Source organism: Daphnia carinata, chromosome 10 (genome assembly GCF_022539665.2).
Source record: "Daphnia carinata strain CSIRO-1 chromosome 10, CSIRO_AGI_Dcar_HiC_V3, whole genome shotgun sequence".
Taxonomy (NCBI): domain Eukaryota; kingdom Metazoa; phylum Arthropoda; class Branchiopoda; order Diplostraca; family Daphniidae; genus Daphnia; species Daphnia carinata.
This window is the reverse complement of record NC_081340.1, coordinates 6,491,641-6,507,986: the sequence shown is the minus strand read 5'-3', so window position 1 is coordinate 6,507,986 and position 16,346 is coordinate 6,491,641. Positions and strand designations below refer to the sequence as shown.

Sequence of the window (16,346 nt, the reverse complement as noted above, 5' to 3'; positions counted from 1 at the left end):
AGCAAAAACCGAACCGATCGCGATTGTGTCCATTCGGCGCCGGCGTCAGAACAACGACGAACAACGCAACAATGAGCTCCAGTGACTTTGGTGTATAAGAAGGAAATCCCAATGATAATTAAAACACAACAAAACAAGAGATGGTTTCTTTTACATAGGTCTTCCGTCTGTTAAAAGAAAGAATTGTGACATTTGATGAGACTAGGAAACGAGTACGACGAGACTTGTTATTCTATTTCCCCCCCCCTCTTCTCTTCCTCGCCTCCCCCCGTTTCTGTCTATCTGTTGATGTCTCGCAACGCCGCAAAATATAGTCATGGCTGCCGGTGTACAGTTTTGTGTGGAGAGTAGAACTGTCTGTCTCTCTTGTATTTGAAGCTTTTGAGTCAGAGAAGCTTTCTCGGTTTACTGTTGGTGTTTTACAACCATACACGTCCAATTTAGAAGTCGAAAAAACATTAATCGTTACTAGTAGGATTTTAATGGAATTTGGGCATACCAGAAAAGTTGTTTTTAATCGGACCTAGATTCGGAAGGGTGTTATAGTTTGTGTGCCATCGCCCTTGAAAAATCAACACAAAAGCTCAACTCTTGCCTGTTACTCTCTTCTCCTTTTTTCTTCTAAAGTGCACACCACTCTAGTTTCGTTTACGTCGTTAGTCTCCATCGCTTGTCATCATAAATGATACTAATCTAGACAGAACTGATAACCAGTTTGACTGTAAGTGGATATACATCACAAGGCACAGATATAAGATAGTTTCACCAATCGTAACCACTTAATTGATCCTTTTATAGTTTGTTGCTTTTCCTAGCTGGCGATGTGCATATCAGGGCAATGGGAGCCCAGCAAGGCAAGGAACGTGAACGGACAACCACATCAACTGCTGGCTCCCTGCACTCTCTCACATTGGCATCTCAGACTGGCTCTCGCCCGGTGAAGGCAAAAACCAACTCTTTGAGGCCAGCCAGAGACAACTCATCAGCTTCTCGTTCGCAAGCCTTCAATGTGTTTGTTGAACACAATGGTATGTCATTTACTCGCTTTCCATTTAACTGCGCTGTCAATCCTGCATGTACTCGTTTTCTCCTGTCATTAGGTTTATGCCCTTTTTCTCTTTACCAGTTTGGTTTACTATAACCCAACCTTGAGATTAAGAGTATGAAAGCCACCCTTTTTGTCATTTCTTTGCCTGGTGTATTTAGTAGGCCATGGAAACCCTGGCAACCTACATTCTCCTCGAGTTTGTGGTTCTGTACAGCTCCGCTGCTTGATAACGCCAACTGTACATTTCGATCGGTCACACACTCGTTTTTCGCAACGTAGGTGTTATGTGGTTCATCTGTCACTATTTTGACGGAACCAGCCTTCTCGACATGCAAATTTGTTCAGTTTGTATGGACAAGGCTTCAAGAATATAAAGTAGCTAATATTATGCATATGGAGGAACAAAAAAAAAGAGTTAGATAATTTATTTATGATCCGACCTCGAGGTCGGAGTTTGTCAGGTGATGTCCATGCTTTTTTCCGTCTTACGTGCCAACTTTGCATCATAGAGAAACCGTGAGAATTGACATAGTTCGTTTGGTTGACATACAACTCCACAACTCCCCTTCAGGTCCCAGGAGTGATAGATGATGATGAATAAGAAAAAAAAATCATGGTGAGGTTCAATTACTCAGAGTGTTTTGGAGACCGGAGTCACGGCCATGGCGCCCGTCTTCCTACCCCAGATGCTTCTTTCCGTTGAAACGGGAGAAAGAAAAGCACAAAAAAAAAAAAAAAAAAATTCCCTACTTAATTTGATTAGACCAAGACCTGCTCCCTCGTACCAATAAACGTCCCAAGACTTCGCCCTTTTAAGTCTTTGTGTGAGAATCCATGTGCTAGAATGGCACTACTGCTAGGCCCTTAACGAATGCCTGGACGTTGTCTTATGGTGTACGTGCTAGCAATGCGTTTTTTTTTTCATCCGAGGGCTTCCCAGCTGCCATGTAAGATTGCCATCGCCAGAACCCATGGCCATTGGCAGATGCAATCTCGTCAGACTCTTATTCATGTTTTCTTTTTTTTATCTCTATTTCTTCTGCCGGAAAAAAAAAACAACTAAATAATAAATAAATTTCTCTTCAAATCGCTGGGAAAAACGGGAAATTTCCTTGTGTTCTTACTGCACCACAACAACGACGTCGATTTAATAAATCGTATGCAGGGATAGTCTGGGCCCATTACATTACGCACATGGATGTCTCTCACTCGACCAGGACCGGAACGCTGAAAAATGACGGCCAGATGTCGTGCTGCGTTTTTCGGGAGTCTCCAACCGGTGGGAGGGGACTACCGAGGGGCCACCGCAAAACGAAAAAAAAAACCGGTGGTGCGACCAACCGACAATTTTCGTTCTAATCACGAGCCGCAAAAAGAAGAGAAGATGGAGGGACAAAAGAGAAAAGTTCAGTCTCTCTTGATATTCGTCTGTGAACGGACGGACTAAAAAAAAATTAGTATCCAAGTCATTTCTCTCGCTAACTTAATGCGTACGTAAGGAGTGTAGTGTTGCCTGTGTTTTAGAGTCGTTGGCAGTTATCTTGTATCGGTCAAAGTTCTTTTTTTCTTTCTAACTCATCGAACGGATATCGCAAAAAAAAAAGAAGAGGGAGAGACTCGCTGCGGTTGATTTCGTTTGTGCATCATGTCCAATCCCGCTCTATTGCCGCCCTCGGTCATGCGGCTCCTTCAGATCCTTTATCCGCCCGGTGCCAAGCCCAGACTTGGTAAGAAGCTCGTCGAGTTCGAAAACAAGAAAGAAAATAAAAGAAAAAGTCAAGAGCCATTATCGATCTGACTGCACTCATTATTAATATGCTTCTCAGGCTTGGATATCCTTTTTTGTTCGTTTTTTGCCTTGATCCTGTTTGCAAAGTGTGGGTACGATTCTGCGGGTTGGCATTTTGCACTGAGAACAAATGCACATTCGCCAAGAGTTGTTTACCCGTCGTGAACCTGTTTGCTTGTCCCATGTCAACTTTCAAATGTCGTGCGCAAACCGTTGAATCGAAACGGTGCCAATTTTTTTCAATTGGGTATAAAACGAACGGAAACGAGTTGTCGTTTTGTACTTGGAAAAATGTTCGTCGCTTTTCTGGAACAAAAAAGATAGACGTTTTTCTTTTAGAGCAGGTGTTTACCGTGACGGCCGACCGGTTAACGGAGGTCAATCGTGAAGATGTTTTTTTTTTCCAACGTCGTGTTTTTTTTTTTTTTTTTTTGAAAAAGCAATTTCTAATGCAAATTTTTTTGCTGCGTTTTGTTAACGACGGCATGTGGGGCGGATTGAGGGAGGGAAAAAAATGAACACGACGTACAACAGATGAGGCTAAAACCTCGTTGGAACAGCAGCGAATTAAAAAGAACCGGCCCGGTCTTGTTTATTACCGTTACATACACTGGGCACTGCATGCCATTGGCCTAGCGGTTTGAATAGTTTTCATATGGGGGTCAGTCTGTTGCTGATGTTCTGATTTTTCCCTTTGTTTTTGTTTGTTGTTTTTATTCATTTTTTTTCCTCATTGTTTTTAATGTTTTTTTTTTTCCTCCTTTTTCTTTTCACGATTGTGTGTCACAGAGGCATTGTTGCAGAACCGGCCGCTGCCAACGTTGCCCGACTTGGCGACAGGAGCGTTGGATCTGGATGGCGGCGGATCGTCTGGTCTAGGCGGCCACTGCGGCACCACCTTTAGCCTCGAATCGGCGCACCGATGGACGTCGAGGGATAACCTGCTCCACACGGAGCCCGACGATGAGGATCCGCAACTTTTTGTGGCTCTTTACGACTTTCAAGCATCGGGCGATAACCAGCTCAGCTTGAAGAAAGGTGCCGCCGCAATTTGCCTTTTCATTTCACCCCAGACGTTCAACGTTTTTCTTTACACACACAGACAAAACAAAAAACAGCACAATCTTTTTTTTTTTTTTTAATGTTCTTTTTATATTTATATATTTCTCCCTAGGCGAACAAGTCAAGATTTTGAGCTACAATAAAAGTGGAGAATGGTGCGAGGCTCATTCGGGTTCGGGCAGAGTCGGCTGGGTTCCGTCCAACTATGTGACGGCCGTCAATTCCCTGGAGAAACACTCGTGGTACCACGGCCCTATCTCCCGCAATGCAGCTGAATACTTGCTCAGTTCGGGCATCAACGGCAGCTTCTTAGTCCGCGAATCGGAGAGCAGTCCCGGCCAGAGATCCATTTCGCTGCGCTACGAGGGCCGAGTCTATCATTACAGGATTAGCGAGGATTCCGAAGGCCGGGTAATCAACACACACACACATCTCTAAATGAAATTAAGTTTACTATACCCTGGCCAACCATTACACGTTTTTTTTGTTTTTATTTTTTCAAAAGGTTTACGTCACGTCGGAGAGCCGGTTCCGGACGCTGGCCGAGCTTGTTCATCATCATTCGGCGAATGCGGACGGGCTCATCACGCAACTGTTGTATCCGGCACCGAAGCGTCACAAGCCCCAAGTGTTTGCGCTCAGTCCCGAGCCTGACGAATGGGAAATTGAGCGGACCGACATTGCCATGAAGCAGAAGCTCGGAGGAGGTACCTATAAAATGTTTATTCTTTTCAAACGTGTGGCCTAGGTGTCGCTTTCTCTTTGCTTCATTACCGTCCAGTGGCTTCCTTTCAATCGCGAACGATTACGACATTAACTGACGCCATGAAAGGGAGTTGGGTGGGGGAGTGGATGCATTCAGTCCGAACCGTTGCTTTCCTTTTGAACAGTTATCTAAGCGGAAACCCCTTTTACATTTGTCTTTTCCTCTTTAAATTGTAGGTCAATACGGAGACGTCTACGAAGCCATGTGGAAACGCTACAACATGACGGTGGCCGTCAAGACGCTGAAGGAGGACACGATGGCGCTCAAGGACTTCCTCGAGGAGGCGGCCATCATGAAGGAAATGAAGCATCCGAATCTGGTGCAGTTGCTCGGCGTTTGCACGCGGGAGCCGCCTTTTTACATCGTCACCGAATTCATGTCGCGGGGGAATTTGCTCGACTATTTACGGAGGGCCAACCGCGAGGAAATTGATGCCATCGTTCTTCTCTATATGGCCACACAGGTGGCCGCCGCCATGTCCTACCTGGAGAGCAGGAATTTCATTCACAGGTAATAGGGAAAAACAAACATGTGCGTTCACATTTCACGCCGGACGCCCCGTTATTCGATTCATTTACCAAATACGTCTGGTTTTTTTTTTCCTTTCTCTCATCTTTTCTTTTTTTATTCACAGGGATCTTGCCGCTCGTAATTGCCTGGTCGGCGAGAACCACTTAGTCAAAGTGGCCGATTTTGGTTTGGCCCGTTTAATGCGCGACGACACCTATACGGCTCACGCCGGGGCCAAATTCCCCATCAAGTGGACCGCTCCCGAAGGGCTGGCATACAATAAATTCTCTACCAAGGTGACACTTTCCTTCCTCCATTTTTCTTTGTGTTTACCTCAATTGTTTTCTCCTCTTTGAGCTAATCGTTTCATGTGAATGGCTTTTTTTAAACTCTTTTTTTGTAGTCGGACGTCTGGGCCTTTGGTATCCTTTTGTGGGAAATCGCCACCTACGGAATGTCTCCTTATCCCGGTATCGATTTAACCGATGTCTACCACACACTGGAAACGGGTTACCGGTGAGTTATTATTGCTTAAGGAACATATTCATTACGGAGTTCATATATTTCGTTTGCGGTTTCTGCCTTTTGGTAGGATGGAATGCCCTCCCGGTTGTCCTCCTCGCGTCTACGATCTCATGCAGAATTGTTGGCACTGGAGTGCCAACGACCGGCCCACTTTCCAAGAGATCCACCACGCCCTAGAGCACATGTTCCAGGAATCGAGCATTAACGAAGGTTTGCCCACCTGTCACTGATTTATACCGAAGGTTATTGATTGCTTAATTCATTTCTTTTCCCACCTTCCCAACGATGTCAATAATTAGAAGTCGAGCGACAGCTACAGGGGAGCAGCAGCGTGGGCGCCACTTCGTCCAGTCCACGCCTGTCATCCAAAAAGGTGGCCAATCAGGGCCAAGCTCAAAATCAAAGTCATAATCGACCGTCAGGTGCTAGCGGTAGCGCCGCGTTGCCTAGTCGTTCCAGCACCGGTCCGGTGCAAATGAGACGGGCCACCAACACGAAAGGCAAACCCGTCCCCGCTCCTCCGAAACGTACCAGGTACGTTTGCTTATATCGTTTTGTTTCATCCCTCCATTGCCGTTTATTTTGCGTGAAGTGATGAGCAGCACGCATACGCACCACTAGACTGCAAAGTAACATTTAATGAGACCGGAAAAAGCAATGAGGGATTCGCTTCATCCCTTTTTATGGCTTTGCGCGGCGCACGCATTTCTCGGTTTTTTTTTACTTTGCTCTCTGCGTTGCTTGCCTGGCTAAAAAGAAATTAATCATTTAAAAATATTGACGCCGCTGAAAATGTGTTACTTTTCGGTTAAATTTGTTCTCCCTCCCCCTTCGTCGTTTGACCCATACGTGTGCGTTTTATTTTTAATTTTTTTATTCCTAATATTTTTGTGATTTCTATTTATTTTTTTTTTTATTTTTCCTTTACCCGCTCGTCTTTTGCCTACCCGTTCATAGAGGAGGCAAGCCCAGTAAGGTGTCCGACAAATTGGCGCACCTGGGTACCGCACCTCCCAGGTAATTATTAACCAAAATTAATAATTTAACACGCAAACACACACGCAACACGTAAAGCACATGCATTTTCATTACTACGTCGGATTTACTAACCTCGTGTTTTTTGGAACGCGTAGCCTTTTTTTAAATTTGAAATAATCGTCCGCTTCTCGCACTGTTCCGTTTTTTTTTTTCTCTTTTACAATTGACCTTTTGCAAACACTGTGTTTTTCCTAGTGGAAAGCATGACACATGTTTTAATAGTTAACGAACATTTGTTCTCGTCGTTCTAATTTAATTTGCCGAATTTCTTCTTGCTCCTATTAGTAGCTCCTTCCGCGACAGTTCTTACACAGATCAGGACTTTGGAGGGCCTTGCGGTGACGATGGAAGCGATTCCAACGGCATTGAACACGTTTTCGAAGGTAATCCATTATCCGTTTGCTTTAGAAAAACAAACATAATAATTCTATTTTGCATGTGTTTGGGATGATATAGGCATCAACAGAGATCTGCAGAGTTTGAATCACGGTGACGAGTCGGAGGGAGATGGAAGCGAAGGTGAACAGGCTCTGACGACTCACCAGAGTGGTAAATTTCACCGACAAATGTCGGAGCAGCCGCGCGGAACCAACAGTTCCAACCGGAAGACGAGAACATATCCGCCGAAAGAGACGAGCCCGATCCAAGCCGATTCCAAGCCGAAACCACCGCAAAGGAGCAAAGTCCAAGTGGCTACCCTCGAAGTCCACAATGTCAAGAAAGCCATTAATAGGTGAGCTCATCATTTTAAAAGAAAACATTGTTCGCTTTTTTTTCCTAATTTGAATATTTCATTTAGATATGGAACTCTGCCGAAAGGAGCGAGGATAGGAGCCTACCTGGAGTCTCTGCGTCAGAGTGGCATGACGAGCGAGCCGCCGGAAGGCGTCGACATGGATCAAGGAAATAAAGAAGAAGAATCGCCTAAAGCTGGCCATGTTTCGCTGTTGCGCCAAGCGGTCAACCACAACCGGACGGAAGATCCGAGACTCCGTCCAGGTGTCAAGAACGCGACGTCCTCTAATCCGGCCAAAACACCCCCGGCCGTTAGGAGCCATTCGTTGTCGGGTGAAGGGCCTCGCACGCCCAGCCCCAAACCGCGCAGCAGCGGCTTGCGTTCCAGCAGCAACCCGCAATCGCGCAACCCGCGTGAAAACTCACCGGCTCCGAACCTGGCCGATTTGGAATTCCCTCCACCTCCTCCGCCGCTAGAAGACGATGCGGCTTCTGCCGCGGACGATCATTCTTCGGCAGCTTCTCACGACTCGATCGACGGCCCCAAACAGCCGGAGAACCATCCGCCCACCCGACCCGTTCCTTCTCCTCGGGGTCAAGTCAAAACGCCTCCAGCTAACGTCCAAATGCGGGCCAACTCAGTCGATCGGGCCGGCGGCGGCGGCGGCGCCCGGCAGTCACTCGAAGATCAATTCTTTCTCGGCGAGGAAGTCAGCGTCGAAGAGAATTCGCTCAAACGGAATATCGATTCCAACCGGACGAATCGTGAAACGGCCAACGACTCGCCCAACACGACCACAGGGAGCGCCAACTCTGGTGGTCTCGTCACCAGCAAGAGCGCCGACTCGCTTTCCTCCTCTGAATTACTGGAGAGGAAGAGCGGAGCAGCGTTCCACACGCTGGAAGAACCGCCCGGTAGCGGTGTTGGCATTATGAGTCAATCGATTTTCGGTATCCTCCGCTCACCGAGCCCATGGGAAGAGAATCATCATGGGTCTGACCCGCCACCGGAGCCAGCGCCTAGCGCGGCCGTGAACAAGACGAAGCCATCAACGCCCAGAGGCTTGCGCCATGTCGATGTCCAACTGGTGGCCGAGCTCAAAGAAAAGACGGACAAGAAACTGTCTCGAGGATCGTCTCTGGAGAATATGGGACCTCAGAACCCTCCGTCGGTGCACCTTGTCAGCGAGCTCTTTGAGAATTTGCGGTTGAAGGCGGGCAAGAAACCGGGTCACGCTAGCGAAACGCAGACGATGGAATCTTCGATGAGTCAGCCGGCCGACGTGATGGCTCCACCTCCTCCGCGGCCGGCGCACCCAGCACCGCAGCGACCCACTTCGCATTCTGCAACGAAGAAAATAGATCTGATGGCCGATCAGTCCCATTCCCAAGACCAAACCAATTCTCCCGCAGCCGCGGCCAACAACGGCGATGGTGGCATCAAATTCGACTTTAAATCCCGTTTGCGTAAAGTTGGCAGCGAAAAGACGGACATTGACGCGACCCCATCTCACGAGCAACAGCCGGCAGTGGTGAAACCGACGGTGAAGCCGGCGCCGGAAAAAGCGCCGGAGAAGCCGTCGGAAAACTCGGAAGATTGCGACGATAAGCGGAAGAGCAGCGGCAGTATCAACAGTTTGAAGCGGATGTGGGAAAAGGATCAACAGAATCAACAATCGCAGCAGCAACAGCAACAGCATCATCCTCAGTCTCAGCGAATCTCTCTCAAAAGTGGTGCCAACAGCGAGACGATGCCCAACAAGCCGCCGCCACCTCCTCAGCAGCAGCCGGACAAGCCAGCCGTCCCGGTCAAACCGAGCAGTGTGGTGATGAAGCCGCTGAAGAACTCGTCGGCCGCCATCTACGCGACGCCCACATCATCTGTGATCAACTCGAAGCCTCCCGTAGCTAACCGGAGCAGCGCCGTCTACGCCAAAGGGCCGTCTCCGGTCATCCAGGGCAGCGTCGGGGCCGGCGAAAACGGCGACGGCGATCGGCAGAAGATCGTGGCCCTGTGCTCTGAAGTGGAACAGGTGCTATCGCAATCCCATGCGACCCCAACCCAGTGGATGGATCTGCTGACCAATGTCCACTCGTTGTGCCACACTTATGCCGATTGCATCGCCCCGCACGGCCGCTTCCATTTCCGGCAGCTCATCGCCAAACTTGAAACTCAGACCAAGGAGATGAAGCAGACGAGCAGCGGCCCGTTGAGGAATTCTTCCGAGCACAGCCGTCTCATCGGTGACGTCAAGAACACGGTTCGAGATCTGGCCAACGCCTTGCAACGTTGAAACGATTGATGGATGTCATGACATTTCAAACGACTATCTACTCAACCACCACCAGTTGTATTTGATTTGTTTTGGAGGGAACTTCAAAAAAAAAGCAAAACAAATGCAGTTTGGTTGTTCTTTTTTTTTTGTTTTGTTGGGGCCCCCCTTTTTTTTCTCTCTCTCTTTCTCTTCGGTTAGCGCCGCATACTTTCGTGTTTTTGCAACGAGGGAGTAAAGGAAAAGTGTGACAACTAAAATTCGAGTGCAGCCATTCCATGTTTTTCTTTTATGAGAGAAAAAAATGACAGAATCCGTCGTCTTATATATTAACGGTACGCTCGCGTACGTGTCTTTTTTTTTTTTAGTGTCAGCAGATAGCGCAGCTTTTTAAAATTGTTTGTGAGTAAAGCAAGCAAAGTGTGAGTGGTTCGCATTTCTTGCCATATTGGAAAAGAGCTCGTATAATTGTATGTGTTTTTCTATTCATCGCGTCAAGTCGTCGAAATTTATTCTCTCAAAATCTGTCGTCTTACCTTTATATATCCCCAAGCTGATTGTCTATCGATTCCCCCTTCAATTGTCTTACCATTATTATTATTTTCTTCTTCTACTAAAAAAAAACAAAACAAAAGTGATTCATCTATTCTTCGGCCGAACGTCAGAAAAAAAAGCAACGATTTTTTTGTTTGTTTGTTTTTTTGTTTGTTTTTTTTTTGTTTTTTTTTCTTTGGTCATGAAAATTGGTTGACGTAGCCGCCCGTCGCCTCCCCGTTGTATGTCTAGTCCCTCATAACCGTCTCTCTCTCTCTCTATCTTTCTTTCTTGCTCGTATTCTCTCAATTCTCGCCTTACTCTATTTGATTTTTTTGCATATCCATTGGTCCTCGTCCCCTACCCATTAGCCAACTTGTCAGAGAGATAAAGACAAATGTTTATAACAGAATAAAAAAAAAAAAGGGAAAACATTTTTGCCTAAATGAATTCATCGATCCCGATCACAAGATGAAAAATCAATGGCGAAAAATATCGAGTCTAAAATTACTAAATGCTGGCTTCCTTCTGTTTCATATAGTCCCCCCCCCCCACGCACGTTCTGTTGAATTATAACGGATTCGATTGCTTGTGACTCCCATCTCCCTCCTTAACCTACGTGAAATACTTACACATTCTGACCGTGTATGTAAACAAACGTACGTATCTCTTTCTATCTCTCCTTCGGTTTCTTTACCTTCGTTTTCTTTTGTGTATGTTTGGCCGGCGGAGAGGCATGTTTAACCACTCCCGCCATCGCAATTACCCGAGTCTGACGTGTCAAAGTGCGTGTTTATTATAAGGTGGCATACTCACTTTAATCCTATTAACACGTGTCATTTCTCATCGCCTTGTGTATTGGTCATACATAAGCTAAATTAGTGCGCGTTTGTGTGGTGTGCCTTCTCTTTTGATTATTCATCACCTCCCTGACGAGCCTATTTTTTTTTTCGTAGTTTACCGGTGTCTTTTATGACCAGGTATTCCTGACATTAAACAAGAAAGAAAAGTGCCATCGTGAATATTTGCTCGTACTGCTTGTTTTTGTTCTGCCCACACTATAGCAAGCGTCGACGAAAGAAACTTCAAATCGTGTGTAATCTTGCGGAGAATTAGTAAATGGAGTAACACACGGCGTAAGTAATTAAAAGAAGGTGTAGTTTTGTGAAAAGTAAATTTTGTTTTTCATTGAACGATAAAAAGGCCACAAGACAACGTAACTATGCCAACTAGAAAATTCGAATTCAATTTTCGCGCTATTAAAGTCTTAATGGTCAAAGTTGAAACTCGTTGCTAGCAGATGGCGAGCTCAAAAGTTTACTTTAAATGTACGTGACAATTTTGGTTTCAAGTTCTTATGAAATCCGATAAAAATTCGATTTACCTATTTTAGAAGATCGTCATCTCATTTCGAAAATGCTTTTTAAACTGCAAAAACTTTTAAATTCAATACGGGGGGAAATTTCAAAAAACCGGCAGCGTTGACCACAAGAAGGCTCGAAAAAGTCATGTCTGCCTTTCAAATTTGTAACTCGTGTTTCACAAAAAGACTTGATTTCATAGCACCATTGCTGGATTGTAAGTTGTGTTCTATAATAAATAGTAAATCTTGGTGAAACAGCACTTTGAGATAAAACAGTTTAATCGTGTTGAATGTTTAGTCATCAGTATATATATCTACGTTTGGTAAACCTGACTCGGACGATACCGTTCTCGTTTTCAGCACATGATGTATTTATTTACGATTTGGTTATTTAAAATCGTAGAAAGAGTCTAGTAAATCATTACAAAAACTTTTGTAGTGTATCTTTAAGGCATACTAAATTGTGAAAAAATTTGGCTTTGTTAAAAAGTAACATACCTTATACAATCATTTTTTGTTCTTCTTTTTGCAGATTATTGAGGGTGTACCTCTATTTTCAGGAGTTTTGCCAAAATCCTAAAAGAAACGTATCCAGGTTTCAGCATATTTTAAACCTCATGCAGGAAGCAATGAAGCTTAAAAAGACAATTCAAGGTTGCACATTCACCTAACTTTATAAAAACCCGAAACATCAAGGTAAGGAAAGATCTTGAAGTTATATGCAATATCTCTTACTAGTGTTTTGTTTGAGCAATAGGATGGAATAAAAGATAACCAGGGAAATCTAGAAATCAATCATAGCGGACATTGCACTCGAAATGCAAACAATTGCCCAATGGTCTTGAACGTCGAAATCTGCAGTTCTAGCGCCAAAATCGGGGCTACCTTGATTCCTTTATCTTCTGCCTCTGTTGGTAATCAGCAGATTCCATTCCTTCCCTATTTCATCTAGCGAAGATTTAGATTTGCCAACGCATTTTAATGTAAGAACTATCTTACTTTAATCCTTATTGTCTTAACTTTTACTATTTGTACTTTTTGCACAATAGTGGGATGAACTTGTAGGGACGTACTTGCGCGAACCGAGGTTGGCGAAAAGAACTTTCGGCTACCGAGATTGAAGATCGAAGAAACTGTTTTCACTTAGAATCTTGCCTAAAACGTCACACTACGTAATCCACTAGTCATCTACGCGACCTGGTAGCTAAAGGTAAACGATAACTCTTATAACTGTAGCCTCTTAGAAAGGACTCTTTTTTGGGTATGACGCATTGATCATTTTAGGGTTATCTTTATGAGTTCATAGCCTTCTTCCGTTCGACTCCATGTAATGCGTAAACGTTTTAATGGACAAGGGATAAAAATTGTAAGAATTTTTATCAGGCAGCCCTAAATGTAAAACGCCAAGTTTTACCTCATACGCAGCTCATCTCGCACGTACTACTTGATTTGCAACGTAGTATTTCTGACGGTGACGGCAAAAATGATTATTATCGCCCCCTATCTTCCCACCGCCTGTCCGCCATGCTTCGTGTGTCACCGGCGGAGCTATGTCTAGCTCGCTCGCTTTCGAAACCATCGCGTCTGAGGTGCTCGTCTCAATCCAAAGTGCACGTTTTATTGCATACCTAAATAAGCAAAGTGGGAAGCTTACTGATCCTATTAACATCGTTCTTGCGCAGCGTGTAGTTCTGTTCGCACGTGTACGATTAACTAGCACGTAAGCATATGCGGTAGACTTGGCCTTCTGTCGTCATCATCCATCATTACCTTTAAATGAACCGAGATTGTAGAATGCCGTACAATTATGTTAGTTATTGCCAAATATTTCTACAAGAACAAAATGCTATTTCGATTCGTTGCGTGCTGACATACTGTATATATTGTTTTGCTTCTAATTTGGGTTACTAGCAGTATCTAAAGGAAAATCGCGACTATAAACGCAACCGTTTGTTGGGAGCTAGTTTAAGAGAAATCCGTTTTGTTTCGAATTATAAAAAGAAAAATGCTGCGTTTATTTGCCAAAAGGACAGCAAGTGTCATCAAGTGTTGAACGACTTGTGACTGACAGACATATTCTTGGGCTACATCCTCGTCCTTTCAAATGAAGATCGGTGATTGCTTGCTCTGATAAGTCCCATCTACGACCGATCCACCTTGCCAACATCTTGCTATTGAAATCAGGTTTCCGCATGCGTTGAATGACGATCTCGGGTATGTGCATTTCGATTTCGATTTTCGAAGATCCTTCACTTCTTTGAGCCGCAACACGACCTGCGGCTTCCACAATCATTGACATCAAAGCTGATTGCTCTGTAATAGGCCAGACACAGTTTGATTTATTAATTTAACGTCGCAGTGTAAATCTGTCGAATGCAGCAATCATCGATCAGTCGGGAAAACATTGAAGTGGTCGGCTTACCGTTATGACTAAGACTGAAAAAGAAGTTATCGTCTTGTTGAACACCGGGTAGAATAGGATTCGAACTCGCCAGAAGCACGCTGGCCAAAAGAACGAACAATCGGATAGAACACATGTTACGTAATTATGTAGATCGGAAAAAATGGGGCTACTGATCAATTCGAGAACTCCCGTACGACTACTATACCGGAATCGTAGTAATGCCCCTTTTTAAAGCCTGTTGTTTTGTAGTCAAATGACAACAAAGAAGCAATCAGGTCAACAAAGACTTTGAGCAGGCAAGTTGTTTTGAAGTCAAATGGTATTCCTGTTTTACTTTTGACAACAAAATTTATGCCCTTTGATAAACCAAGTTGGACCATGGAGACTACGGATTAGTGGTAGCTTATAATATTTTCCATCGACATAGCGCATTCTGTTTTTATAGGCGTATATTTACGACCGAAAACGGCACAAGGATTGCCTCTTTTGATATAGATAAAGTCAATCAAATAAAGGCGATTAAGTTGTCACTGGAATAGCTCGAAACGCAGATGCAGTCAACTGATCCACCAGATACTGGATTGCAAGTCACCCGTCAGAATTGCGTGACTCGCACCTCATTTGTTAGTTTGCTTCATCGCATGCAACCATAATACATGTGGTAAAAGCTTTACAATGTTTTATGAGATGAGAATGAAACTTCCGGTTATGCGTAAAATTTGCTTTTCGACGAATTGAGATTTATACAGTAATCTTAAGCTTCCTGTTGCACGCAACACATTATTTACTTGCTCACTTGTACTATGCACTGTGGACACGTTGCCCTTGTTATGGGGCCGAAATGAAGGAAAATCCAAAAACTTGTTGACCGATGTTAACATGCGTCAATGAGGTTATCGCCACAACGATGGCTTGTTCTAAACATAATTGTGAAATACCTACACAAGCGCATTCCTAAGTTTTTGTCAAAAGGTCAGTTTTTCCCAGTCTACGAAAACCGCTGAAAACATCGGTTTTGAAAGACATTGTCTTTCACTAAAACCCATAATGCTAAAGCAACTAAAGATGATTCAAGATCTGATTTAACTCGTATCTAAATCCACACTAATGCTTATTAAGCAAAGTGATACGATGTTCTTGCGATTATTTTATCCCACAAAAAGCGCCAAAGTCGTAGTAAATCCGTGATGGTAATGTAAATGTCATAATTTGAATGATAAAATCTCCATTTAATAAATGTTACCATTATTTAGATTCATAATTTATTACGGACGTTTGGTCAAAAATAAAAATAATTTTTGTTTTGTGAATTTCAATTTTTACACATTAAATGGCAACTTCTAAAAAATGAAATTTCAGGTTAGCAGACTACGTTTGGAATTCCTGAAAAGGATTTTTCGCCTTTGAAACTTTCGGTAATAAATATAAATTTTATTAGAGCTATTTCGTACTAGAGTTAGAATCTAAGCTCTGCTTTTACAGAAATCGATTAGTTTTTATTTAGAACAATGATTTATAGTTATATAACATTACCGCCTAGTGGGTTAGAACGCTCACGAGTGAATTTTCTTACCTTTTGATAGTATACTTTTTCATTGTTGCCCAAGCTCAATAGAAGAATTGCTAATTATCATGTGTTATACAAAATCGTTATGTTAGTGTTATCATAACTACATGTTTTGGAATAAGCATACCAATAACTATTTTCACTTCTATGTAGAAAATGGCAAACCTCACAGAACCTATCCTTCGAACTCGGTTTACTGACATGTCAGCTGCTTTGTTCACGTCACAAAATTCTGAGTGTAAAGACTTTGAATTGAGATATGTATATTGCAAGGAGGCTTATGGTAAATCGCTGAGTGAGTCTAAATGCAAAGACCTGAAAGAAGACTTACATGAATGTGTCTTCAAAATCAAGCAGGTATGCCCATTGATTTTATTGCAGAATCATTCCAAATTCTGTTGTGTGTTAAGTTCTGCTGTGCTAGCACAGTTGTTATGATCACATTGTGATCACATTTTGTGTTCTAGTTGTCCAGAGTTGAAGCAATCAAAAAGGAACGTACACGTCAATTGAATTCTGGTGATCTCAAACCAGAAGAAACCTATGGACCGATACCAAAACCTGATAGCTACTGAAGCAGCTAAAGGAATAGAATCAAGGAACAATCCTGCTTAGATATCTCTAGTATCTTACAAAGGCTTTGTACAGGTGTTGAAGTACACTTTATAAACAGAAGTTACACAATTTGGCCTACTTGTTATTAAAAAGTTATGTGATTTCGTTATTTTGAAA

At 43.7% G+C, this 16,346-nt stretch overlaps 2 protein-coding genes and 1 long non-coding RNA gene across 3 annotated transcripts; 1 reads left to right on the top strand and 2 right to left on the bottom strand.

Annotated features, from left to right (window-relative positions):
* Positions 1–245: 245 nt before the first annotated feature.
* LOC132088423 (uncharacterized) lies at positions 246–632 on the bottom strand. The gene is made up of 2 exons (XR_009421987.1): positions 500–632; positions 246–408 (listed from the first exon to the last, which is right to left on the bottom strand). It is a non-coding gene; the product is annotated as an uncharacterized LOC132088423 (long non-coding RNA).
* Positions 584–9,770, top strand: LOC130701536 (tyrosine-protein kinase ABL1-like). Its single transcript, XM_057523517.2, has 14 exons — positions 584–721; positions 799–1,028; positions 3,627–3,875; positions 4,012–4,310; positions 4,405–4,606; positions 4,842–5,175; positions 5,300–5,471; positions 5,579–5,691; positions 5,768–5,910; positions 6,000–6,234; positions 6,658–6,717; positions 7,024–7,121; positions 7,195–7,471; positions 7,538–9,770. Exons 2-14 carry the CDS (start codon positions 839–841, stop codon positions 9,765–9,767), a joined length of 4,602 nt encoding a protein of 1,533 aa, XP_057379500.1. The 5' UTR covers positions 584–721; positions 799–838; the 3' UTR covers positions 9,768–9,770.
* Positions 9,771–13,634: 3,864 nt separating this feature from the next.
* Positions 13,635–14,261, bottom strand: LOC130701326 (uncharacterized). Its single transcript, XM_057523300.2, has 2 exons — positions 14,066–14,261; positions 13,635–13,956 (listed from the first exon to the last, which is right to left on the bottom strand). Exons 1-2 carry the CDS (start codon positions 14,178–14,180, stop codon positions 13,658–13,660), a joined length of 414 nt encoding a protein of 137 aa, XP_057379283.1. The 5' UTR covers positions 14,181–14,261; the 3' UTR covers positions 13,635–13,657.
* Positions 14,262–16,346: the final 2,085 nt, after the last annotated feature.

Coding starts and splice junctions, on each gene's coding strand:
- LOC130701326 (XM_057523300.2), bottom strand. CDS start 14,180: ATGTGTTCTATCCGATTGTTCGTTCTTTTGGCCAGCGTGCTTCTGGCG. Junction 13,957..14,065: donor TTTCAGTCTTAGTCATAACG/GTAAGCCGACCA, acceptor GGCCTATTACAG/AGCAATCAGCTTTGATGTCA.
- LOC130701536 (XM_057523517.2), top strand. CDS start 839: ATGGGAGCCCAGCAAGGCAAGGAACGTGAACGGACAACCACATCAACT. Junction 5,472..5,578: donor ACAATAAATTCTCTACCAAG/GTGACACTTTCC, acceptor CTTTTTTTGTAG/TCGGACGTCTGGGCCTTTGG. Junction 7,122..7,194: donor CATTGAACACGTTTTCGAAG/GTAATCCATTAT, acceptor GGGATGATATAG/GCATCAACAGAGATCTGCAG.